The 26,316-nt window shown below is 43.1% G+C and overlaps 1 protein-coding gene and 1 long non-coding RNA gene across 4 annotated transcripts in view; both read left to right on the forward strand.

Moving 5' to 3' along the window:
• LOC138974867 (uncharacterized) overlaps window positions 1-26,242 on the forward strand; it is a 40,374-nt gene extending 14,132 nt beyond the window's left edge. The window contains exons 6-10 of one of the 2 annotated variants that reach the window (XR_011458420.1): window positions 18,330-18,512; window positions 21,396-21,735; window positions 24,146-24,397; window positions 25,165-25,381; window positions 25,882-26,242. Coding sequence is in view for 1 of the 2 variants with exons in the window: in XM_070347593.1 (XP_070203694.1) it covers window positions 18,330-18,512; window positions 21,396-21,735; window positions 24,146-24,397; window positions 25,882-25,979 (873 nt within the window). In the remaining variant the exon portion in view is untranslated. The remainder of the gene's footprint in view (window positions 1-18,329; window positions 18,513-21,395; window positions 21,736-24,145; window positions 24,398-25,164; window positions 25,382-25,881) is intronic. The other variant, XM_070347593.1, reaches the window with a different exon arrangement.
• On the forward strand, window positions 409-16,494 carry LOC138974892 (uncharacterized). Of its 2 annotated transcripts, XR_011458436.1 has the most exons (4): window positions 409-735; window positions 2,466-2,564; window positions 4,319-4,417; window positions 13,907-16,494. It is a non-coding gene; the product is annotated as an uncharacterized lncRNA (long non-coding RNA). The 2 variants fall into 2 exon arrangements; XR_011458435.1 differs by lacking the exon at window positions 409-735 and having other exon boundaries at window positions 2,132-2,564.
• Window positions 26,243-26,316: the final 74 nt, after the last annotated feature.

The raw sequence follows: 26,316 nt of genomic DNA on the forward strand, positions 1-26,316 counted from the left end.
CACTTGAAAAGTGTGTGTGTCTGGGGGGGGGGGGGGGGGGGGGGGAGGATTCTCAGTTAACTTCAGTGTCAGTGGACTGAGTTCATTTAGTGGAGTTCCTGTGTTTTTTTTCTAGATACAGAAGGGTGAAACCCGGCCTGTAGCCGTCACGGTAGGAACATTTGAGGGCGCCAAGCGCGTGCCTGCCGCCGAATTGCCTTAGGGTTAAGAATTTACTGAATTTCCCCTTCTAAAATTGCGGCTCGACAGGAAAATATTGTGATCCGTTCGAAGGCTCACAAACTTGAAACAGCGGTGCCGATCTGAGACTAGCCTACTATAGTCGCCAGCTGCTCGGCGGGGGAACCAGGGCCTAGCATTGTGCACCGTTCGGTGCACTGTTTACGACGAAATGACATCTCCAGTATTAACCTTACGCGAAACTCGATTTGGTGTACGAAATGCAAAAACCTGTTATTCCCAAACTGTATAAGCTTACCCCAAAACAGCCCCAGCTCTCGCTTTGTGCGCCGTTTCTCAATCGGTTTGACAGCTTGCTTGAGCAAGCACTTCCTGGGTCTGTCATCGCACGAGCATCCTCTGTGTGGGTGTTTTGTGGCTCTAGCAAGTGAAGGACATGATTTGCGCTGAAGACATGCCCAGTGTGTACAGTTTTTAACAACTTCAAGACAAGGAGTGGCATTGCTGACATTGAGTGATACTGTGTTTGTTCGGCACCCTGTTTGTTTGAAGAAGGTAGGCATTTTTAGTTTTAGGCAAAAAAACTGAATACTGGTACATGTTACTGTACTTACATTTACAACTAGTTTTGGGCTAGTTTTAGATGCAAAATCACAAAACCTCTTCAAATTCCAGGGGTGTTGCCACAGACCCCTACCTTTGTAGTTTGTAAGCTGAACTCTCTTTTTCTAATGCTAGGCCCTGAGTCGGTGAACAGAATAAGGTGGTGAGGGTCAATGATTATGTGGTTGAGATTGCACTTGTTTGCTATTTAATACTTACACATTAACATGTGAAACTTCGAGGTCGGAGTGCCCTGTTTGTTTGAAGAAGGTAGGCATTTTTAGTTTCAGGCAAAAAAACTGAATACTGGTACATGTTACTGTACTTACATTTACAACTAGTTTTGGGCTAGTTTTAGATGCAAAATCACAAAACCTCTTCAAATTCCAGGGGTGTTGCCACAGACCCCTACCTTTGTAGTTTGTAAGCTGAACTCTCTTTTTCTAATGCTAGGCCCTGAGTCGGTGAACAGAATAAGGTGGTGAGGGTCAATGATTATGTGGTTGAGATTGCACTTTTTTGCTGTTTCAGATAGAACTATGCTTTATTTATTTAATACTTACACATTAACATGTGAAACTTCGAGGTCGGATTGACGTGTCAATCCACAATGATGACTGAGTCAAAATCATCTAAACATACATGTGTTACAACTTACACTTGATTTTATTGATACCTACTATTGATCCGAAGCGTCGTTTCTTGTACAGAAAGGCCACATTGTCAAACTTGAAACTGATTATTTGCAGAACCCCCGCTTATAAATAATACATTTTGTGCATGGATGATGTGTATGTGAGTGAGTTTGTGTGTGACGTGGTTTGAGCGTGTGTGCCCCTAAACTGTGTCGGTCTGACTAATTACCGCATGACCGTGCGTGCCCGGCGATCGCTCCCAACCACAATCGACCGCGCCCGACCTCAAAACAAAGCATTTACACGTAATATTTGTCGTGTTAGTATCTCCAAAATATTTTCTCACGTTTGACCAGTTTATAAGTCAGAAAAGTGATCGATTTTGGTATATTTTCCGTCTGTTCTGAGTGTGATCGATTTTATTGATACCTACTATTGATCCGAAGCGTCGTTTCTTGTAAAGAAAGGCCACATTGTCAAACTTGAAACTGATTATTTGCAGAACCCCCGCTTATAAATAATACATTGTGTGCATGGATGATGTGTGTGTGAGTGAGTTTGTGTGTGACGTGGTTTGAGCGTGTGTGTGTGTGGGGTGTTTGTGTGAGAGAAAGGGGCGATTTGTCCTTCGTGGGGGGGGGGGGGGGGGGGGGGGGATATGCGGTGCCTTGGCAATGCACTTCTACTTAATTATCAAGTTAATACATTAACTGTTAGTACATGCATTGGTCAGATAAGACTTTGTTTCCATACTTTTGGGTTAGGACGGTTTGTAGTGCTTGGCAATGTAGTTTATGCAGCCCTGAAAGTCAAAATCAATTTGCACTAGTTGGCTAGTGGTTCTGAAAATGAACTAGCGTGACTGCAAACTGAATGTTTTTATATTGCGTCACGCAACTTCAGTGCATCATTGCATTGTCAGTTTATGCTTAACCATTGTTTCTTTTGAACATCAGATAGAATGCGATTTCAGACAAAAAGACAGTCATCTCCTGCGCTCAGACAAACCTGACCAAGTTTAAAGTACAATTACATTTTTATTTTCAGCGCATCATCATCCTCTTCGATTTCTGCCACCTGGACAATCATGAGCCTGACAGTTTGATCTTCAGCATATTTTTGGATTTCTGCACGAGCAACATCTTTGTGAGTACCTACCTTTATACTATTACTAATATTCTAACTTTTCAGACATCAAAATATTTTTCGTCTAGGTTTTGAAAGTAGTTTACAGGCCTAAGAGTTTTGCCTGATTTTTGTGCGATTTTAGAACTTGAATAATTTTTCGTCTCTGTTCTGAAAGTAATTTCAAGGCCTTCGGGTCCTGCCCGATTATTCTGCGATTTTATAACTTAAATATTTTTATAGTCTCTGTTCTAAAAGTAGTTTCCAGGCTTAGCCTTAGGGGTGCCGCCCGATTTTTCTGCGATTTTGGAACTAGGAATATTTTTCATCTCGGATATAATTATCTGAAAGAGTCCTGCCGATTTTTGTGCTATTTTGGAACTTAGAATATTTTTCGTCTCTGTTCTGAAAGTAGTTTCCAGGCCCGGGGGTGCTGCCCGATTTTTTTGTGCAATTTTGGTACTCCGAATATTTTCCGTCTCTGTTCTGAAAGTGGTTTCCAGGCAAGGGCCTAGCATTGTAAGCCGATTTTTCTGCGTTTTTGGAATTTAGAATATTTTTTGTCTCGGTTCTGAAAGTAGTTTCCAGGCCCGGCGGTGCTGCCCGATTTTGTGCGATTTTGGAACTTAGAATATTTTCTGTCTGTTCTGAAAGTAGTTTCCAGGCCCAGGGGTGCTGCCCGCTTTTTCTGCGTTTTTGGAACTTGGAATAGTTTTTGTCTGTTGTGAAAGTTGTTTCCAGGCCCGGGGGTGCTGCCCGATTTTTTGTGCGATTTTGGTACATGTACTTAGAATATTTTCCGTCTCTGTTCTGAAAGTGATTTCCAGGCCCGGGGGTGCTGCCCGATTTTTTGTGCGATTTTGGTACATGTACTTAGAATATTTTTTGTCTCGGTTCTGAAAGTAGTTTCCAGGCCCGGCGGTGCTGCCCAATTTTTTGTGCGATTTTGGTACTTAGAATATTTTCCGTCTCTGTTCTGAAAGTGGTTTCCAGGCCCGAGGGTGCTGCCCGATTTTTTGTGCGATTTTGGTACTTAAAATATTTTGTCTCGGTTCTGAAAGTAGTTTCCAGTCCGGGGGGTGCTGCCCGATTTTTCTGCTTTTTTTTAACTTGGAATATTTGCTGTTCTGAGTGTGATCGATTTTATTGATACCTACTATTGATCCGAAGCGTCGTTTCTTGTAAAGAAAGGCCACATTGTCAAACTTGAAACTGATTATTTGCAGAACCCCCGCTTATAAATAATACATTGTGTGCATGGATGATGTGTGTGTGAGTGAGTTTGTGTGTGACGTGGTTTGAGCGTGTGTGTGTGTGGGGTGTCTGTGTGTTTGTGTGAGAGAAAGGGGCGATTTGTCCTTCGTGGGGGGGGGGGGGGGGGGGGGGGGGATATGCCTTGGCATTGCACTTCTACTTAATTATCAAGTTAATAAATTAACTGTTAGTACATGCATTGGTCAGATAAGACTTTGTTTCCATACTTTTGGGTTAGGGCGGTTTGTAGTGCTTGGCAATGTAGTTTATGCAGCCCTGAAAGTCAAAAACAATTTGCACTAGTTGGCTAGTGGTTCTGAAAATGAACTAGCGTGACTGCAAACTGAATGTTTTTATATTGCGTCACGCAACTTCAGTGCATCATTGCATTGTCAGTTTATGCTTAACCATTGTTTCTTTTGAACATCAGATAGAATGCGATTTCAGACAAAAAGACAGTCATCTCCTGCGCTCAGACAAACCTGACCAAGTTTAAAGTACAATTACATTTTTATTTTCAGCGCATCATCATCCTCTTCGATTTCTGCCACCTGGACAATCATGAGCCTGACAGTTTGATCTTCAGCATATTTTTGGATTTCTGCACGAGCAACATCTTTGTGAGTACCTTTATACTATTACTAATATTCTAACTTTTTACTATTACTAATATTCTAACTTTTCAGACATCATTAAAATATTTTTCGTCTAGGTTTTGAAAGTAGTTTACAGGCCTAAGAGTTTTGGCTGATTTTTGTGCGATTTTAGAACTTGAATAATTTTTCGTCTCTGTTCTGAAAGTAATTTCAAGGCCTTCGGGTCCTGCCCGATTATTCTGCGATTTTATAACTTAAATATTTTTATAGTCTCTGTTCTAAAAGTAGTTTCCAGGCCTAGGGGTGCCGCCCGATTTTTCTGCGATATTGGAACTAGGAATATTTTTCATCTTGGATCTGAAAGAGTCCTGCCGATTTTTGTGCTATTTTGGAACTTAGAATATTTTTCGTCTCTGTTCTGAAAGTAGTTTCCAGGCCCGGGGGTGCTGCCCGATTTTTTGTGCGATTTTGGTACTCCGAATATTTTCCGTCTCTGTTCTGAAAGTGGTTTCCAGGCAAGGGCCTAGCATTGTAAGCCGATTTTTCTGCGTTTTTGGAATTTAGAATATTTTTTGTCTCGGTTCTGAAAGTAGTTTCCAGGCCCGGCGGTGCTGCCCGATTTTGTGCGATTTTGGAACTTAGAATATTTTCTGTCTGTTCTGAAAGTAGTTTCCAGGCCCAGGGGTGCTGCCCGCTTTTTCTGCGTTTTTGGAACTTGGAATAGTTTTTGTCTGTTGTGAAAGTTGTTTCCAGGCCCGGGGGTGCTGCCCGATTTTTTGTGCGATTTTGGTACATGTACTTAGAATAGCCCGGGGGTGCTGCCCGATTTTTTGTGCGATTTTGGTACATGTACTTAGAATATTTTTCGTCTCGGTTCTGAAAGTAGTTTCCAGGCCCGGGGGTGCTGCCCAATTTTTTGTGCGATTTTGGTACTTAGAATATTTTCCGTCTGTTCTGAAAGTGGTTTCCAGGCCCGAGGGTGCTGCCCGATTTTTTGTGCGATTTTGGTACTTAAAATATTTTGTCTCGGTTCTGAAAGTAGTTTCCAGTCCGGGGGGTGCTGCCCGATTTTTCTGCTTTTTTTTAACTTGGAATATTTGCTCCTCAGAATGGACTCGGTTGTGCAGTGTGTAGACTGCCAGAAATTGTTCAGTAGCCGTGTTAGGCTATTGAAACATAAATGCTCTAAGTGTACTTCTTGTGGCAAAGTGTTTTCATCATTCCAGCGCCTTCAGTCACACAATTGTTCAGATTCACAGGATATTCAGGTTAAAGCTATTGAGCAACATGGTATCACATTCAACCCTGTACACTGCCAGTGGCAGTTAGACAAATGTCGCCAGTTCACTTTGCCTTTGAAGCTTGCACTGCCTTCGTCAGATCAGGTGCTTCCGGCTGGAGCACCAAAAAATTTTAAAAGGGTTGGTGGAGATGGTAATTGTTTTTTCCGCTGCCTGAGCTTTGCCGTGACTGGGTGTGAAGAGTATCATCTCCAACTTCGAGCTGCAGTCTGTCATTTCATGACACAGTCTGCACACACATATCGAATTGAGCATGTTCTCCTGCAACAACAAGGGCTGACAGCCGCGTCCTATCTGACCAGGTCGGGCATGCGGAATTCAGGGACGTGGGCAACAGAAGTGGAGATTTACAGTGCAGCCCTCATGCTCAACACCAGAATCTGTGTTTATCGCAATGTAGTCGGGCAGAGTGCCTGGCACACACATGATCCAAGACTGATTGCTCCACAGACCCATGTGAGTTCACAGTGCATTTACATCAACCACCCCAACAATACCCATTATGAAATTGTGACTGACGTCCATCTTCCATCTGACGGACCAGTGCTGTCATGCCAACATCAACAAGTTAATGTACCTGTGCTTGCAGCAGCAGAGTGTGAAGGTGCTGAGAAGCCACTCGTATCTCATACAACAGTGACACTTGTGAACCGCAGAAATACAATGCAGAAACTGCGTCAAAACCAAGAGTACAAGCAGAAAGAGTCAGCTGAAAATAGGTTGAGAAAAGGTGAGAGGAGACTTAGGCAGGCATATAGGCACAAGGAAGCACACCTAGGCAAAGAAAGAATCGCAAAGAGAAGATGCAGTGGAGAGTTCAGAGAACAAGAAGCAGAAAGAAACCGACTTAGAATGGCTAAACAGAGAGCCACTAAAGAGTATAGCCAGAAAGAAGCAGAAAGAAACAGACTTAGAATAGCCAAACAGAGAGCCACTAAAGAGTATAGCCAGAAAGAAGCAGAAAGAAACAGACTTAGAATAGCCAAACAGAGAGCCACTAAAGAGTACAGCCAGAAAGAAGCAGGTAGAACCAGACAGAGAATGACAACAAAGAGAGGCAATAGGGATTACAGTCAGAAAGAAGCAGGTAGAACCAGACAGAGAATGGCAACAAAGAGAGCCACTGTAGAGTATAGCCAGAAAGAAGCAGGTAGAACCAGACAGAGAATGGCAACAAAGAGAGCCACTGTAGAGTATAGCCAGAAAGAAGCAGGTAGAACCAGACAGAGAATGGCAACAAAGAGAGCCACTAAAGAGTATAGCCAGAAAGAAACGGGTAGAACCAGACAGAGAATGGCAACAAAGAGAGGTAGTGAAGAGTACAGAGAGAAAGAGGCCCTAAAAGACAGGCAAAGGAAAGCAGAACAAAGACAGAATAGAAACTACAGGCGAAAGGAATCGGAGAGTGACAGATTGAGGAAAGTGAAGAGAAGGCGTTGTCCTTTATACAGACACAGAGAAGCTTATCAAGCTAAGGTGCGAGCAGCAAGAGACAAACTGACCACAAAAAGCGGATGCTTGACGGTCGATGACATCAAGAAGGTCTTTCAGTCCAATGTTAGTCACGGACCTTCATTCATATGTACATGCTGTAATGGTCTCTTCTACAAACACTCAGTGAGTGTTGCTCCCTCTGCTACATCTCTCCAGAACAAGGGTGTTAAGTCTTCCATTATAGAGCAGGTTCTGTTAGGAACAAAAAGCTTCCAAGACACTGAGTGGATATGTTCCACATGTCTCTCCAGTTTGAGCAAAACTGTGCTGCCCAATTTAGCTGTGAGAAATGGTCTTGGATTCCCGGCAATTCCACCTCCACTCAAAGGTCTCACAACCCTGGAGGAACGGTGTATATCGCCACGAATTCCCTTCATGCAGATGCGAGAGCTTGGCTGCGACCATCAGTTTGGTATTAGAGGAAATGTAGTAAATGTGCCCGTGGATGTGCCAGCTATGGTGACTTCATTACCTAGGCGATTCGAAGAGACAGAGACAATTGCCTTGAAGTTGAAGAGACGCTTGCGCTACAAGTCCTCCTACCACTTTGAAAATGTGAGGCCTGGGAAGATCTTTGCTGCTGCGGAGTGGTTGATTGGGAACAGTGTCCTGTTCAGAGAAGAGGGCATTAAGCTTGATCCTTCTTGGTTCAAGCCAGAGTGGGAGGGAGCAGAGTCGGTAGAGTTCAGAATCAACAGTGCAGATGATGATAGTTGTATCCAAAGTGAGAATACCAACCATGCTCACTCATGTGACAAAGGCAAACAACCTGAATGTGATGCTGTGAAGCAATGTTCTAATGTACCGTCACAAGGCCCTGAGCACTTGGTAACTGATCAAGCTTCTGGCACAGTGAAAGACAAGAAACCAGAACAAGACCAAGATGGTAATCTGCCAGAAGAGTATGCAGATTTGTTTCAGGAGTGGCCGGAGGAAAACATAGCTGCTAATGACAAAGATGACACTGGGGAAGATGATGAAGACAAAGAATGGGTCGAAACCAGTCAAGAGGCAGAACTGGGAGGTGGCTGTCGTGACACCCTTCTCCACCCCAACGACTTTACAACTGATGGCCAGGCGGCACTGAACATAGCACCAGGTGAAGGCAAACATCCACTTGGTCTGTTCATGGACAAAGATTGTGAGGAGAAATCCTTTCCAACCATATTTTGCGGCCAACGACGTGTTGATAACAGTGATCGAATGAAGCCCCTCACCTACAGTAAGATCTGCAAGGCTGAGCTAAGAAGTGCTGACCGGCGTGCTGCCCACTCCATTGCAAACATCTTTTTCAAGTTGAAGAAACTACAGATGTTACAGATTCGAGATTTAGCCACAACAGCACTTCGGAAAGTGAAAGGAGCAAAGACAGGCCATACTGCAGGGCAGTTGAGGAAAGATGGTGCCATTGAAGATCTTCTGCGCCAGGATCAAGGGTATCGTGTCCTCAAAACACTGCGATCCTCTCCCCCGTACTGGCAAGCGAAACAGAAGGATCTCTTTGCTATGATTAGGCAGCTTGGTAGACCAACTTTCTTTGCTACATTTTCTGCTGCTGAAACAAGGTGGCTTGATCTTCTCCGTGTCCTCTACCGCATGGAGCACAGTGTAGACCCCACTGATGATGACCTTGAGAACCTGACCTGGCAGGAGAAGTCGCAACTTATACAAAAAGATCCTGTGACTTGCGCTCGTCACTTTGACTACAGAGTTCAGGTCTTGTTCAGAAAAGTCATCCTGAGTGATCTGCAGCCTCTTGGAAAAGTGACGGACCACTTTTTCAGAGTAGAATTTCAGCAGCGGGGGTCCCCTCACATTCACTGTATGATCTGGGTTGAAGATGCACCAAAGGCTGATACAGACTCTGACGAAGATGTGGTGGCATTTCTTGATAAACACTTGACATGTCAGAGGCATGAAGAGGGTGAGTTGAAGGACGTTTCGAGCCTGCATGAACACAAGCATTCCAAGTCATGCAAGAAAGGTGGAAAACACGTGTGCAGGTTTGGTTTTCCTCTCCCTCCCATGTCAAAAACTATGATGCTCCGTCCACTGACTCAGTCTGAAGCAAAGGAGAATTCTGGCATCACAGAAAACTTGAGAACCATCAAAAGAGAACTTAGCCAGTTGAAACTGGGTGAGAACATTTCTTTTGAAGAATTTCTGGCACGAGTCGGCATTGATGAGAATCAGTACATCCTTGCACTTCGTTCTGACCTTGACAGCACCAAGATCTTTTTGCGACGCGAACCATCAGCGACACGCATGAACAGCAGAAATGATATTCTCGCTCAGGTGTGGATGGCCAACACAGATGTGCAATTTGTCCTCGATGAGTATGCCTGTGGAATGTACATTGTGACATACATCAGCAAGAGCCAGCGTGGCATGAGCGATCTTCTAAAACACGCTGATGATGAGGCAAAACGTGGCAACCAGAGTGTCAAACAAAAAGTCAGACACATTGCGAACAAGTTTTTGAACCACTGCGAAGTGTCTGCTCAGGAAGCTGTCTATCTCCTGATGCAGCTGCCTTTGACCCGATGCACAAGGGATGTGATTTTTGTCAACACATCACCCCCCTGCCAGCGAGTTGGTCTGCTCAAGAATTCCACCATGCTTGAAGCAATGAAAGATGAGGACACAGATGTGACTCTCACAAGCCTGATCGACAGGTACTCTGAAAGACCAAAGGAGTTGGAAAACATCTGTCTTGCAGACTTTGCTACTTCGTACGACATGAGAAAGGCAGGATCAAACAGCAGAACAGGTAAGAACACGAAAAAGAAGGAACAGGATTTCCTCCCTGAAGGTGAATATGAGGAGGATGCAACCGACAACATCTGGAACAATGACTCTTCTTCTGGTCACCTGTACAAACTTCCTGATGGCAAAGTCTTGCACCACCGGAGAAAACCAAAAGTTCTGCGTTGTGTTCGCTTTTCTCTGGAGTCTGACTCAGAAAACCACTACAGAGAGAAGCTGATGTTGTATATCCCATGGCGAAACGAGGACAAGGATATCATTGGTGGGTGTGGGACATACCATGAGAGATTTGAACAGATGAAAGAAACAGTGTTTGAAGTCAGCAGCAAGTTTGAGACCAATGCTACTGCTGTGGACCAGGCTGTGGAACAGGTGCAGAAGGATGGCATTGATGAGGAAGCATGGGATGGGGTGGCTCCACAAGCACAAGACATGGAGAGCCGCCACGAGAAATACAACACAGAGAGTACCATCAATGCAGCGTTCCAACCAGACTCTGAACAGCACCGACAGTATGACATTGGTCTTGACCTGGGTTGTCACGCAACATCTGACATAACCCATGACCGTATAGTGAACAGGATACCAAATGAAGAATTTGATGCAATGGTAAGATCACTGAATTGCAGTCAGCAAACGTTCTTCTATCACATACTGCACTGGATGAAGACAAAGTGTAGTGGCAGTCTATCTGCATGCGAACCCTTCTACTGTTTTCTCTCTGGAGGTGCAGGTGTGGGAAAGAGTCGTTGTGTTCTGGCTATTTACCATGCTCTTGTCCGTTACCTAAGCAGTCGCCCTGGAGACAATCCGGATTGCCTTCGGGTACTTCTTGCCGCTCCAACAGGCAAGGCTGCCTATAACATCAGAGGTGTGACACTACACACAGCCTTCTGCCTCCCTGCAAACCAGAGTCTCAGTGATTACGTGAAACTTGACGCCAGTCGCTTGAACACACTTCGGTCAACTCTAGCAGAATTGCGATTGGTGATCATTGATGAAATTTCCATGGTTGGTGCCAACATGTTGGGTTTTGTCAGTCAGCGTCTGCAACAAGTGATGGGTTGCAGCAAGCCCTTTGGTGGTGTCAGTGTCCTTGCTGTTGGTGATCTATTCCAGCTGAGACCAGTCATGGATCGCTGGGTATTTCAGCCAAGTCGTGGACCATATGAAGCACTAGCACCAATTGTCTGGCAGGAGCTGTTCCAGATGTTTGAGTTGACCCAGGTGATGCGGCAGAAAGATGACAAAACCTTTGCTGAAGCTCTAAACAGGATCAGGGAGGGAAGCCACACCAAAGAAGATGCAAGCCTCATCAAGTCCCGTGTTGTCAAATCCAGTATCCCGGACAACATGCTTCACCTGTTCACCAGCCGTCGTCTGGTCACTGAGCAAAACACCAGAAGTCTTGCCCTTCTCCAGTCTACGGAGATTCTGCTGGAAGCTAAGGACAGTGTGATGGGCGACATCAGCGTTGCACTGAAAACCGAGATACTTCACAAAGCTCGTGATATGACAGTGCAGCAAACGCAGAGTCTTACATCACACTTGACTCTCAAAGTGGGCGGTAGATTCATGTTGGTGCACAATGTTGACATCAGTGATGGTCTGACGAATGGAGCTTCTGGCACCTTACGACAGGTTGGACACAAAGGCAGTGAGAAGCCAGAACATGTGTCCGTTGTCTGGATAGAGTTTGATGAAGAGAGTGTTGGTGAAAAGACCCGCCACCAAAATAAACAACTCTACACACCGGCCATCAGCTCCACATGGACTCCCATCTTTCATGCCGTCAAACAGTTTCGTGTTGGAAAACGAGAAAATGTTGCAGTGCTTCGTAAACAGTTTCCGTTGACAGCTTGCTCTGCTATCACAGTACACAAGTCACAGGGTTCAACTCTTGAGCAAGTTGCGGTGTCTTTCCAGGGTATGGTACAACACCATCTAGTGTATGTGGCACTCAGCAGAGCCAAAACTCTGGGCGGCCTCCATCTTCTTGATTTTGACCCAAACAAAATCAGAGTGTCACCTGATGTCAAGACCGAGATGGAACGATTGCGGAAGAAGCCCATTGAGTGGTGTGTGAGCGACCTACAGCAGATTGCCAGCATTGGATTTCTGATAGGTTTTCACAACAGTCGCTCTCTTCACAAGCACATGGAAGATCTCCGTCTTGAAAGAAATCTGTTACGAGCTGAAATGTTGGTCATATTTGAAAGCTGGGAACACAAACAAGATGAACCACAGCACTACAGTCTCCCTGAATTCAAAGTTCTTGACAGAAACCCTGCCCCAACCAAGACTCACCGTCCACATGCTGGCACAATAGTGTACATCCGTGATGACAGTCTGCTGTCTACCTCCAACACAGCTACAAGCCGAAGTTGCAATCACAGCATAGAAGTTACAGTGCTTGACGCCAGCAGCAGAATTGCAGGGCTGAGTGTAGTGGGAGTGTACTGTCCTCCGGGTGTGAAAACCAGCGCACTGCGTACTGAACTTGAGACCATTCTTCACAGGGTATTAGCAAGTCACCCCTATGTTGTGATGGGAGGAGACTTCAACAGTGATGCCTCTGACAGACTGTCAAAACCACTCAAACAGCTGTGTCAGGAATTCAGTCTGCGTCAGCTCATTACTGAACCCACAACAGACTATGGCTCAGTATTGGATCTGATCTTCACCAATCTCCCTGAGTCTGCAATACTAGGAGGTGTACTTGAATCCTGGTACTCGGACCACAAACCCTGCTGGGTGTCAATTTCATTGTAAATGGAATTTTTGAGAGATTGACACACTTAATATTCTGTTTGTTGCAGAATTTGATATGCAAGCCATGACAGTGACACAACTAGGTGTGGATGCGTTAATTAGATTCTGTGTCTGGTGTTTTAATTGGCGCTAAATCTGAAGTTATGTACAGGAGCATAAGATTTGTCATGTTTTATTTTAAATTAATGCAATGGAAATAAAGAATCAGTAGCAGAACACATTTGACTCCTTGTTTTTGCTTTTAATTTAATTTAGTGCTCTATCCTTTTCTGGTTGTAGTTTGTTGTTTATTTATTGATTGAATGGATGTCATAATCAAGTTTTCTCCACAGGTCAGTGCTTGATATCATCTTCAACAGTCTCCCTGAATCTGGAGGATCATCATGTTTACTTGACTTTATGCTTCGTGTCTCCTTTAATGTACACTAACTTTATTAGTGTATTGCAGATGTTTGTGGGGTGTAACAGTAGTAACACACAACATGCCTGGATGAGCTTATAGTTCATTGTGCTTGATGTATTTTCATCATAACACTCAAATGAATGTTCATGTCCTTGCAAGTGACTAACTGTACAGATCCCACAGGACACAAAAGGAGCGTCGAAATAGCTTTGCTGTATGCTGAGTGTGTGATTTGGAAATAAAATATGTTGATACATTTTGCTTCATGTTGTTGCTTCATCAGTGGTCTGTTTAGTAATTGTAATTTTAGGCTAGTGAGTATTATAACTGTCAATTTCGCATAAGTTTAAGGTGTTTGCTTTGTTTTTAAAATTGATTAATTGAATATCATAGTCAAGTTGTCTCCAGGTATTGTCAAGTGGTATAATTGTACTATGACAATACATTTGAACAATAAAGTCATGTCACTTATGTGAGGTAAGTAACTGCCCCCAGAAACTGATACCGTGTTGTGGTGGGGTGGCTTGCGTGCTTCCATAATCCATCAAGCTAAGTCAGCTAATGTGCAGGGTGCCTGGTAGGGTCTCCCATACTGAACAGTCGGTGGTGTCTGACCATCAAACTAAGTCAGTTGGCGCGTTTTGCACATTTTCAGGGTTTCCCATGCTGAACAGTTTGAATGGCTAGAAGCCTGACAAAACTCAGTTTCAAGATTAAAGAAGAAGAACTTGAAAACAATTTTATCAGCTATATATGCATGTCTGCTATTGATTACAGATCTGAGGATATGACGACATGGTGGCGAGTGATGACAGCAAGCACAGAGCAGGGGTGGAATAAATTGCAGGACACTCGACACCCCCACCCACCCCTCATGACCTGCTGCTTATCATTGCCAGGCAAGCCTGCTTGGTTCAGAAGTACAACTACAAGTAGCTGGGCATAATCCTGGACTGACAACACAACTGAAGTGGTAACAACAGCAGCTGCTACAGAAATGTCTTCATTTTCTCCTGGAGCTGAGGCTCCATCCTTGTGGACATTGCCATTCTCTGGTTTCCAAACATGTCGGATAGTGTACTCTCAAACAAAATTGGTGACATTTCTGAATCATTTAGAGAGGACTGTGGTATGCTGCATGAAGTGTTGTGCTATCATTGACCCTAACACTGTGCGTGAGGAAAACGATGATGAAATTCAAGGCTATTCCGTGTAATCTTTCATATTCTTCCCTGCATGTGGAGCTGGTAACCCACAGGACAAGTGACACATCAGAGAGACTTCTGGGTGTGAAGGCTTGGATCATGGACAAATCACCCCATGGATAACATGATCTTCTTTCCTTTCCCCACTATATGTATCATGTTTTCAAATCAATATCTGTATTGTCATTCTGTTGTCAAAAATTAGAAGTTTGAATCACTTAAATCAGTTCATCTTATTTTGTAAGTTAAGGTGATACGTCCTTGGGCACTGCCAAGGGGAGGTAATTCTTAACTTAGCGGTTTTTCAGTTGGCAACTCCTCTCAAAATGTATTCAACATTGCCTGTGATCATGATCCAGGGCTAAAGATGGTGTGCAATTTACCAGGCACTGTCTAGGGGAGATAATTCACCAGTTCGCGGTTTGTCAGTTGCCAACGTCCTTCAAAATTTAATCAAAATATTATTTTCAGTGCTGGCAAATCATTCATTATTCTGGTAGACCCAACCCATTCAAATTCAGGTTGTTCCCAGACACAGAAAAGAAAAGGTCAGTTAGACCTGGATTCAAAAGTGAGTTGAACCCACCTTGTAATATCTCCCAAAAATGGAAAAAATGAGGTCTTAGAAGGAGGGAGTCTTAAACTGGGGGTAACTTTACAGAGGTTATGAACAGAAAGTCAGAAAACAGATTATTAAAAGGGAGGGAGTCTTAAAAGGGGTGTTCCACTGTATGTGTACGTGATAGAAAACAGACCAAGGCCTAGGAACTACACATCACTAAAACACTGCAATGTATCATGTGTGGAAGAGTCTTTAGAAAAAGATCAAATGAGTGTGATTCTTGTGTAATGATTCCCATATTTGACTTTTTTATGACTTTTCAAGAATGAACCATCATTTTAAAGGCACATTTCTTATAAAAAATGTTTGGCTCACCGTCTCACTTTCAGACATGACAAAGCTTTGTTTTGTAAAAGTGACTTTTAGCTTTGGCAAGCAGTCAGCATTTTGAATGTTGGCCTGTGACAAATTCAACGCATGTTCTTACCAAATACAGCGTGCTAGATTTGACTGAGATTGTGAGATGTTTTCACAAGGAGAAATGTGACTTTACTTGAACACTGGGGTGGTGGAGATTGCACAATGTCATGGTATTCTGTGATAATACTTACACGGAGTGGTAACTGTACTACTACAAGTCATGGTACAGTAGAACTCCCTTGACCCCAAGACCTTGTTTTCTCAGACTTTCTGTTCATATCCTGTGTAAAATTACCCCCATTTTTTTACTTGCAAGAGGGGTGTCTTAGAAGGGGGGTTCCACTGTATTGGACATTTTGTCTCAGCTTCCACTTAAAAGGCCACTGCATTGTAACCGCCCCTTTTTTAAGACCACCTGATTTGGACTTCTTCACAATCCCGTGTCATCTCAGAATTTTTTTTCGTATCTTCTGACTTGTTCTGTAAATTAACCCCCATTTTGTGGACACCCCCACACCCCCCCCTTCAATTTTTCAAAAGGGGAATCCACTGTTTTTACTTCAAGGTGCTGTTTTCACATGAATGTGTGTGCGTGTGTGGTTGAGCAATTGGTAAGTTACTGTTACTGTACATTGCATGGTACCTGCAATGTGAGGCCCCTCTGATGAATGGACACTCCCCATGAAACGACAATTTCTGTAGTCCCTTTGATCTTGACAAACATTTACCTGTTGTAAAAGTAAAAGGCCACTTGCAATTTAGGGCTAGTTCAGGTGTCCTTTCATCACAGGTACCTCGTGCTGTATTATCTGCGCCATTGTGTGATCATGATTGTATGTTTGTTTTGTGTTTCTTTTTGTATGTAAAATATGTTCTTGCCAGTGTTACCGCAGGTCCCACTAGAGTGCTTTCTTTTTTTACACCCCCGGTATAGGGGTGTGTATAGGATTCGCTCCATGTGTTTGTTTGTTTGTTTGTGTTCGCATATAGATCTCAAGAATGAACGGACCGATCGTCACTAAACTTGGTGAACAGGTTCTATACATAGCACAAAAACTCTTCTGATAAAAACCAGACAAATTGACTTTGTGCATGAAGTCATTGTGTCTAGTCTGCGTATTTTAAAATGTTTCCTGAAGTTGACAGAGGTAATTGAATAAATTCTGAAACTGAAAGTGTGCATAAGTGTGCTGTAAATATGTGATGCGAGTATGTAGTGTGAGTGTGTGTGTTAAGATTTATTCCTATGCATTACTTGTACATGTATTGCATGAGAATTCCAAAGTTAAAAAATCTCATCTTCATGTGTGTGTGTGTGTGTGTACAACATATAGTTTCACATACGTGAGCCTTGAAGGCTTTGCCTCTTGTTTTACTCCTTTCATGAAAGTCAATGAAACTTGGTATTTTGCAAACGGACAACTGCCTGAGGCATGACTGAAAGCCCCAGGGGCTCTGTGCACCGGGATGAGACAAGTCTTAACTTTAAGACCTGAATGTGGTTTTTTTGACTCACATGCGAAGCAAAAGTGAGTCTATGTACTCACCCGAGTCGTCCGTCCGTCCGTCCGTCCGTCCGGAAAACTTTAACGTTGGATATTTCTTGGACACTATTCAGTCTATCAGTACCAAATTTGGCAAGGTGGTGTATGATGACAAGGCCACAAAAAACATACATAGCATCTTGACCTTGCTTCAAGGTCAAGGTCGCAGGGGCCATAAATGTTGCCTAAAAAACAGCTATTTTTCACATTTTTCTCTGAAGTTTTTGAGATTCAATACCTCACCTATATATGATATATAGGGCAAAGTAAGCCCCATCTTTTGATACCAGTTTGGTTTACCTTGCTTCAAGGTCAAGGTCACAGAAGCTCTTCAAAGTTGGATTGTATACATATTTTGAAGTGACCTTGACCCTGAACTATGGAAGATAACTGTTTCAAACTTAAAAGTTATGTGGGGCACATGTTATGCTTTCATCATGAGATACATTTGGTCACATATCTTCTTCTTCTTCTTGGCGTTCGCAGAGGTTACACAATCAGTCCAGCACTGGTGATAAATGTTGTCGTTTTCTCCAACTCCTGTCGACTGCCGTATAGTTTGGTCTGCAAGGGAGTTGGTGACGGCCACACTTCTTTTCGTTCCTCATCTAGTAAGGGACATCGCTGTAAGATGTGTTCCGCTGTTTGGTCCTCTTGACCGCAGGCACAGGTTGGTGATGGCGCCAGCTTGAACTTTCGGTTCATGTGAGCATTGAGCCTGTTGTGGCCAGTACGCAGTCTGATGAGGTTGACTTGCTGCTCTCTGGACATTCATCATTTGCGTAAGTGCGTGTACCCGTGGTTTGTTAGAATGCGCCGTGCGGCCCGGGTCCTCCGTCTTCAGCATTCGGGGTTTTCTGTCGGGGTTACCTCACCCTTAGCTCATGGCCCGTACGTCCTACCCTGAGAGCACAGGGGGGAGGATTTTCCAGGATCCCACCCGGAGCCAGTTTGGTCCGCGGCCGCAAGCGGCTGATCTCCATATCTGAAGACCGTTCCCCTATCCGCCACGCGGGGACGCGCTGGGTTGGGGGTGGTCGCCCCACTGAAAATCCCACACTGGGTTAAGAAAGATCAGCCTGTCCCAGTGGTCACATATGATCAAGGTCACTTTGACCCTTATGAAATAAGGTAGTGAACCACTAAAAGTGACCATATCTCATGGTAGAAAGAGCCAATAAGCACCATTGTACTTCCTATGTCTTGAATTAACAGCTTTGTGTTGCATGACCTTGGATGACCTTGACCTTGGGTCAAGGTCACATGTATTTTGGTAGGAAAAATGTGTAAAGCAGTTCTTAGTGTATGATGTCATTGCTAGGTTTAGTTATTTGACCTTGACCTGAAGGTCAAGGTCATGTAAAGGTCAAGGTCAAGCATGTGAGTCGTATGGGCTTTGCCCTTCTTGTTTTTACATTTGGTTAGGTCTTAAATTGAGGTGGCACTGTATTGTCTGGTTGTCTCCGCAGAATAAAGGCAGCAGTGAGGTGACGGAGGCGGCCTTGACAGCGGACACTGGTACTGACAGCATCAAGGTCAAGGACACTGGTACTGACAGCGTCAAGGTCAAAGACACTGGTACTGACAGCGTCAAGGTCAAGGACCGCAGTGGACGTTCCAGGAAAAGACAGAGCCAGAGCTGGCAAGACCAGGTAGGAAACCAGATCAGTCAGTCAACTGCTTTCCCAGCTCTACAGCTCTAAGACACGTTGGCTTTCATGCTTACTACTTGTATTGCAACTCTTAGTCACTTTATATAAACTACTTGTATTGTAACTTTATCTAGTGTAAATATACTGCTTGTATCGTTACTTAATGCTTAAAGGGGTCTCACTAGGGGTGCACTGTCGTGTGCATTGAAAGGTAGGTCTAGTGTGTTTCTCTCTCTCTCTCTCTCTCTCTCTCTCTCTCTCTCTCTCTTTCTTTCTTTCTTTCTTTCTTTCTTTCTTTCTTTCTTTCTTTCTTTCTCTCTGTTCGTTCATGTGTCTGGTGTGTGTGCAATGTTGTCCTCAAGCCTCTGTTCTGGTCTGATGCATACTTCTTTTTATTTGACACATTGTTGTGACCCCGTGCTGGTCAACCGTCTGACAGAGCAAAGACTTGTTGTGTAACCAGGGCATTTCGACCTGCATATATTTTCAATCCAGATTTCACACTGTGTTTCATTTCAGGCACTCTCTGCTCCAGGCTGGCTCCAGCTAAAAATAACCGGCAAGAACCACCCTCATCCCGCTATTTACCCTCCCTTTCCTTTCCTCCCCCCATTTCCCTCCTACCCGGCCCCATTCACAGTGGCGCCTGACAGACGACTCTTTCTTTGTCTGCAGCGAGCGTGGACCGCTCTCTGCAAGCAGCTGCTGTGTTGATAAGGTTCTGTAGCTCGCGCGCTCTAGAGAGAGCCTAAAAACAGTGAGAACGTTTTCTGCACTGTTCAGAATGCCTGATAAGTGGCCCTCTATATACTCCCGCAAGGAAATAGTCTCCATGCGAAGGGTGTAATACTTGAAAGTAGAACAGTGGTTATACATTGTATACTCTTGAGAATAGAATAACAGGTGACCTTTCTTTTCCCTTTTGGAGGTTTGTCAATGACGCCGAAGATGCTTACTCATGGCGGTGTTTTCCAATGTGTGACTGTGTGTGTGTGTGCGTGCGTGTGTGTGTGTGTGTGTATGTGTACATGTGTGTGTGTGTGTGTGTGTGTGTGTGTGCGTTCGAAATATATACAAACAGTAGAGTATATCGTATTTACATACATATTATGCCAAGGACTACTAGTAAAAGTCATTGATGGTGCGCATGTAAAATTTGTTTTGCGTTTATATAATTATAAAAGTCAAAATAGTGTAGATATAAAATTCAAAATAGTGTAGATAATGTCAGTAACATATAAGAAAGAAAAAAGATCTTACGGCAATACATGTTCATGAAAATTATTAGCTGCATGTGAATAAAACAAAAAAGCTTACCTCACGGCCCTCCTATACAAGTCTCACAAACTTGTATATATATATATAATATACCACAGGAGAAAAAAAAATAGCTCGCGCGCGCTCACCCAAATCCGCTCGAAGTGCCACATGATATTAGCCCCAGACAACACATAGACGGATAATACATGTATGTCAATCGTATGAAACAAAACATGCCACAATTTACAAGACAGAAAAAAGGCTAAATGAGAGAATTGAAAAAGGTGTTTGCTCTTCAAGTAAATAATTATACCACACCTTACAGATCTGAAAAACACATGTATGCTGCAGTTAAATAAACAGGAAACCCAACATCCGAAAGCACGGCACAATCTATAAGAGGACAGAAGACAACACAGTAAACAAAACATCATAATCAATGTGTCACAATAAAAGAACACAAAATATTGGAAAAAAAGACAAAGGTAATCCCTAAGTACACTGATATATACATGTACAACACTTTACAAAATATATATACAAACAACAGAGTATATACAGTCGTATTTAAAAACATATTATAGGCATGCGTATGGTGCGCATGTGAAATTTGTTTTGCGTTTATATAATTCAAAATAGTGCAATTAATGCCTGTAATATAAAAGAAAGAAAAAACGGTCTTTCAATACATGTTCATGCAAATTGTTAGCTGCATGTGAAGAAAACAAAAAGCCTACCTGACCCTGCAACTGTTGGTCAGTAATCCAATAGCAGCACACAAGTCGATTTGAAAGTTTTTCAACACAGTTTTTCACTCGTATTGTTCTCACAAACTTGTATATATACCACAGGAAACAAAACTCGTCGATCCGAACAAGATGAAATGCACGACAGTCAACAGAGCTGCATATAATAGCGTACTGTAGCGAGTGCCTGTTCCGAGAACCTGCGCGTGGGTTAATTCACAAAACTTACCCCTCAAAACTGCTCTAGAAATCATTCACAAACACCTGTAACTTAACTTGTTTTCACTCTATCACACAGTTAAGACTAAGTACTTACGGACGGCAAAATAAAAACACAGGCGGTTGGGCTGTTATCAGTATTCAGTGTGATTATAAACTGATATACAACGCGCAAATTCTGTTTCTTTTAACAGGAACAAAGAACAAGAGCTGAGTGCCAGTGATATTAGTATTACCACAAAATCAAACAAAACGAGTCGAATAAATAAACTCCAGTTTGCACCAACACAATGCCTGTATATTCAAGTAACAAAATACACAAGATGAACATAATCCCAGGTGTAAGTCACTGAAACGATCCCTTTTTCACACCAAGAATCAGGTAATTTTTCAAACTGGCGCCATCGCACACAAGCTCCACATAGAGTCTTTGTGTGCTAGAGACAGCGCGCGAAAGGGAATCAAGGTCACCGCCAGCGCACGGTAGGCTATTTATGGCCGTGCTTGCTCCCTGCCGCTGACAGAGCATATTCGGCGCAGCAGTGAAATAGTGTGTTCAACGTACGTATATAGTCCTCTGACTTTGGTAACAAAAGTGTATGCTCTTGTTTGTTTTTGACACCCTCTTGGTTTGAAACACCGTGTTGTTTGTCTCTAGCTCCAGGAGACCCTTGTTCACAAATGCGCAGACTGTGGGAAGATTTTTGAGTCAAGCAAGAAGCTACGTAAACATGAAAAGACACACAGCAGTGAGAAACCCTTTGCCTGTGACATTTGCAACAAAGCCTTCAGAAAACCTTGTTTTTTACGGAGGCACAAGGAGCGCCACCTGGGGCTGCACAAAGTCCAGTGCGAGGTCTGTGGCAGGAAGCTCTCCAGCGCAAGCATGGTGCCCCACATGCGAATACACACTGGAGAGAAACCCTACAAGTGTGACTTTTGTGGCCGTGACTTTTCTTTCGTCAGTGCCTTGAAACTTCATCGCCGACTGCATACGGGTGAGTGAAGTGAATGGGGCTTGTTGGATTTGTGAGCGACAAGCTCAGTAGCATGGTGGTTAAGGCGATGAGCGGCACTAGAATGACCAAAATGAAACATGAAAAATACATGGAGTAACTTAGTTTTCTGGGTAGTTATTGAAGTGACTTATATATATATAAGAAATGAAAAAAATTGCGAAAACAAAAGGACATAGATTGCCTTTGCTATGGAGACCGGCATACACAGCGCCATATTGGATATCTAGGAAACGGTTTTACAGCAACATCATACATCAGAAATGCTTATTAAATTACATATTCTTACTCCGAATCACATAAAGCATTGACACAGTCTGAGATGCTAAAGCCTGAAAAGCGCTACCCGTCTAAGGGAACCAACCCCACCACAAAATGTGTAAATGGAGCCATAGTAATGACACCAGACCAGGGGAGTTATCTCCCCTTGGTGTGTACTACGTCACTACCGCTCCCCAACACGTGGTCAAGATCATACGGCTTTTAAAGAAACTAAAAACCATAAGCGGGGTTGGTGGGAGGGCATAAACTATGTGATTCGGGTAAGTATATTAATCAAATGAAAATTTATTCTTAAAATGTTCGATTAAATTACATATTCTTACTCCGAATCACATAAAGCAGATAGCTTCAACAAGGCGGTGGGAAAAAAAAAATCTAACTCACTCTAAAAATCCTTGCCAGGAACTGGCCCGCTGCAACCAAGGCAGGAAGGGCCCGAAAACCATCCTGACGGACAGCCGCGATGTCTCTCTCTCAGGCAAAAGTTGCTAAAGAAACTTCAGAGAGCCAGTAAGCTGTGCCAAGCACTTCGTCCAATCTCCTGGTCGTAAAACAGCCAAGGAAGAGACCCAAGCCCTGGATTTAATTAACCCGAGCCGAGTCAAGGGGAAAGACAGGCTGCGCCCCCCCCCCCCCCCCCTTTCTATTGGAAGGAAATGCCAATGCCCTGAAACGCCCTTGGCAGGCTTCAAGACGGATAAGACCATCCCGGCCCTGTACTTGGTCACAGATCAAACATTAACACCTGGGTGCTTGCTGTGGTGAGTTTAAGTAGTGGGATGGTCTTATCCATGTTTAAGTCTCAACAGATCTGAGACGGCGAGAGAAACTATTTTCACATGGCAGAGTGTGCTTTTAAGGTTGAGGTTTTCTCCACCAATCCGTCTGAATTGTGCTGCTTCAAAGCACTGTGAGTCTCAGTCTCAACAAACCATGGTGTATTGTGCTGCTTCAAAGCACTGTGAGTCTCAGTCTCAACAAACCATGGTGTATTGTGCTGCTTCAAAGTACTGTGAGTCTCAGTCTCAACAAACCATGGTGTATTGTGCTGCTTCAAAGCACTGTGAGTCTCAGTCTCAACAAACCATGGTGTATTGTGCTGCTTCAAAGTACTGTGAGTCTCAGTCTCAACAAACCATGGTGTATTGTGCTGCTTCAAAACACTGTGAGTCTCAGTCTCAACAAACCATGGTGTATTGTGCTGCTTCAAAGCACTGTGAGTCTCAGTCTCAACAAACCATGGTGTATTGTGCTGCTTCAAAACACTGTGAGTCTCAGTCTCAACAAACCATGGTGTATTGTGCTGCTTCAAAGCACTGTGAGTCTCAGTCTCAACAAACCATGGTGTATTGTGCTGCTTCAAAACACTGTGAGTCTCAGTCTCAACAAACCATGGTGTATTGTGCTGCTTCAAAACACTGTGAGTCTCAGTCTCAACAAACCATGGTGTATTGTGCTGCTTCAAAACACTGTGAGTCTCAGTCTCAACAAACCATGGTGCATATTTTTGATTTCCCCAATGCACCCCCCTTTGAAGACCTAAAAAAATCTGAGAAAATCAGGTCTTAAAAAGAAGGGAGTCTTAAAATGGCGGTACATTTACAGAGGTTATGAACAGAAAGTCTGAGAAAGCAGGGTCTTAAAAGGGAGGGAGTCTTAAATTGGGGGTCTAAACAGGCGGGTTCCACTGTTTGTCCTGTTCTGTCCGGCTTTCAGGCAAATTATGAAACACCAGCCCCACAATGTTAATCCCTCTTCTAAAATAAATGTCTCTCAGAAATGTTTTTATCCTGTTGTGACATCATCTGCTGTCATTTATTATTTTTAAAAAAAATTTCCCTGATAACATCTGTTACATTCAGGATCTCTGGTATTAATTTAATTATTATATGAACCATGAGAGTACCGTATAATTCTCTCTTTGTTTCGATAAGTAACTTCAGCAATTTGCCAAAATGTCTTCAAAATTATATTTGTTGAACTTACAGTTAATGTTTTATGTTGTGACATGTTATGTTGAAAGTTGTGTGATGTTGCCATATTCACCACACACGGATTGTCGTTTAAGATCATAAAGTTAATTATGTCTGTATCTATATGTCTCACACAGGTGAAAAGCCCTTTATGTGTGACATTTGCGGCAAGTCGTTCCTGTCAGGCCCAAAAATGCGCTGCCACAGGAACAAACATACAGGAGAGAAGCCGTATGTGTGTGACGTGTGTGGAAATGCCTATAGATACAAGGAGACCCTGACCCATCACCATAGAAAGCACACAGGAATTCAGCCCCATACCTGTGACATCTGTGGCAAGTCCTTTGCCAAAGGTGTTAACCTCAACATACACAAGAGACTGCATTCAGGTGTGTACCTGGAGTGAGCGATAGGGTGGTGGGTAGAAGGAAGGGTGTGTGTATGTGGGGTGATGGTTTAAACAATATTTAATCAAGAATTTAAATAACAACTTCACATTGATTTGCATGCATTTGAAACTTAAAGGTGATGGATAATGCCTGATGGAGCAAAGTGTCCATCCAGGATGATTTGAAGCCTGTTAATGTTATTGTACATGTAATACGTAATATTGTAATAGACGAATTCCAAAAATAAACCATCGGGTTTGTATTGGTTATGGGAGAGTGACCTTTTCTTGCAAAAGCTCTGACAAACAAAGGATTGACCAATCACTAGCGAGAGGTTTGTTAAAAACATGTGCTGTGGTCCACGCTAGTGATTGGTCAATTGTTTGTTTCCCAAGAAATGTGTTTCCCTATTGCCATCCTATCCATTTTGTCTTCTCTTATTCTTTCACATATATTTTTTCTTCTTTATGTGTGATCAATGCAAAGCAAACATTTTCTTTAAACAACAAAAGCAGTGTTTAGAATTGACTCATGTTGCTACATCAATTTCTCCATGGGATTGACGTCATCTATTTGCATTACCGTAGTTATGCTCTGTTTTTGTTTTAAGTGTGCGTGTGTGTTGATGGGCTGAAATTCCCATCTAAGCGGGTGTTTTTCACAAGTTGCTTTTTACATGTACATGTGTGGCAGTTTTTAACCCCTCATTCAGGCAACCATATGCAGGTTTCAGAGAATATATGCTGAGTTTATTCTTGTTTTTATAGTCCACCTGAACTCATGGATTAGAGGATCTTTTTCAAACCTACTTGGTCTTGTGCTTGCGTGAGAGTGAGACACACAAAGGGGGTTCAAGGCACTAGCAAGTCTATACATAAGTTGACCTGGAAGATTTGGAAAAATATCCACCCTTAAAACATCAGGCACGGTCTGGATTTGAACACTCAACCTTCTGTACAGGAGGCCGGAGTCTAATCCACTATGGTAAAATGGAAATCTGTGCCACTTAAAATTTAGTTTTTGTACTGAAATATATATATATTAGAGAGAGAGAGAGAGAGAGAGAGAGAGAGAGAGAGAGAGAGAGAGAGAGAGAGAGAGAGAGAGAGAGAGAGAGAGAGAGAGAGAGAGAGAGAGAGAGAGAGAAAGAGAGAGACAATGACAATGACAATGACAATGACAATTCTTTATTTTACGAGGGTAACAGAATAAGCATTGGTATACAGGCTTTTTTGCATCTGGCCCTCGCCCTAAAGAGGGACTAAATATACTATAATAACTACTACTACATACTTACATAATTAGTAAAACAGTTTAAGTGTATGTACATAAGTGCATTATATGAAACATTGTAGTTTATAAATGTTCATGACAAGGTGCAAAGCAAAAATTTGCAAGTCAATTAGAGAGAGAGAGAGAGAGAGAGAGAGAGAGAGAGAACAATTCTTTCTAAAGTGTTGTGTGTGTGTTTGACTGTGTTGCAGGAGAGAAGCCTTATTCCTGTCAAGAGTGTGGAGAAAGCTTTCATCGTTCAGACGTGCTACTGCTCCACAAGAGAAATCATGACGCAGCCGCTGTATAAATTAACATTAATTTTGCCAACGATGGTCGATGCTATCCTTTCACTGAACTTCATGTGCGTTCTAAGTAAACGTTGCCAGTGGAATTGTGTTTGGTGTTCCCTTCTTCTTATGAACACGGGGTGACTAGTAATAACTGCTACTCTTCAGCTCTATAAATATAAACCACACATTTTGTTTCCTTGCATGTTGCTGATGGTGAATGTAAAGGCTTAATACAGTGTTGAGAAAAGAACGGCTTGCTGTGTTGTGTCCAGTATGTTCTTATTCAGTTACTTCATTTCACTTTGCACGCACACACACATACACACACACCAGTATTTGTTCCTGTTTATTTAA

The sequence above is a fragment of the Littorina saxatilis genome, linkage group LG8 (genome assembly GCF_037325665.1).
Source record: "Littorina saxatilis isolate snail1 linkage group LG8, US_GU_Lsax_2.0, whole genome shotgun sequence".
Taxonomy (NCBI): Eukaryota; Metazoa; Mollusca; class Gastropoda; order Littorinimorpha; family Littorinidae; genus Littorina; species Littorina saxatilis.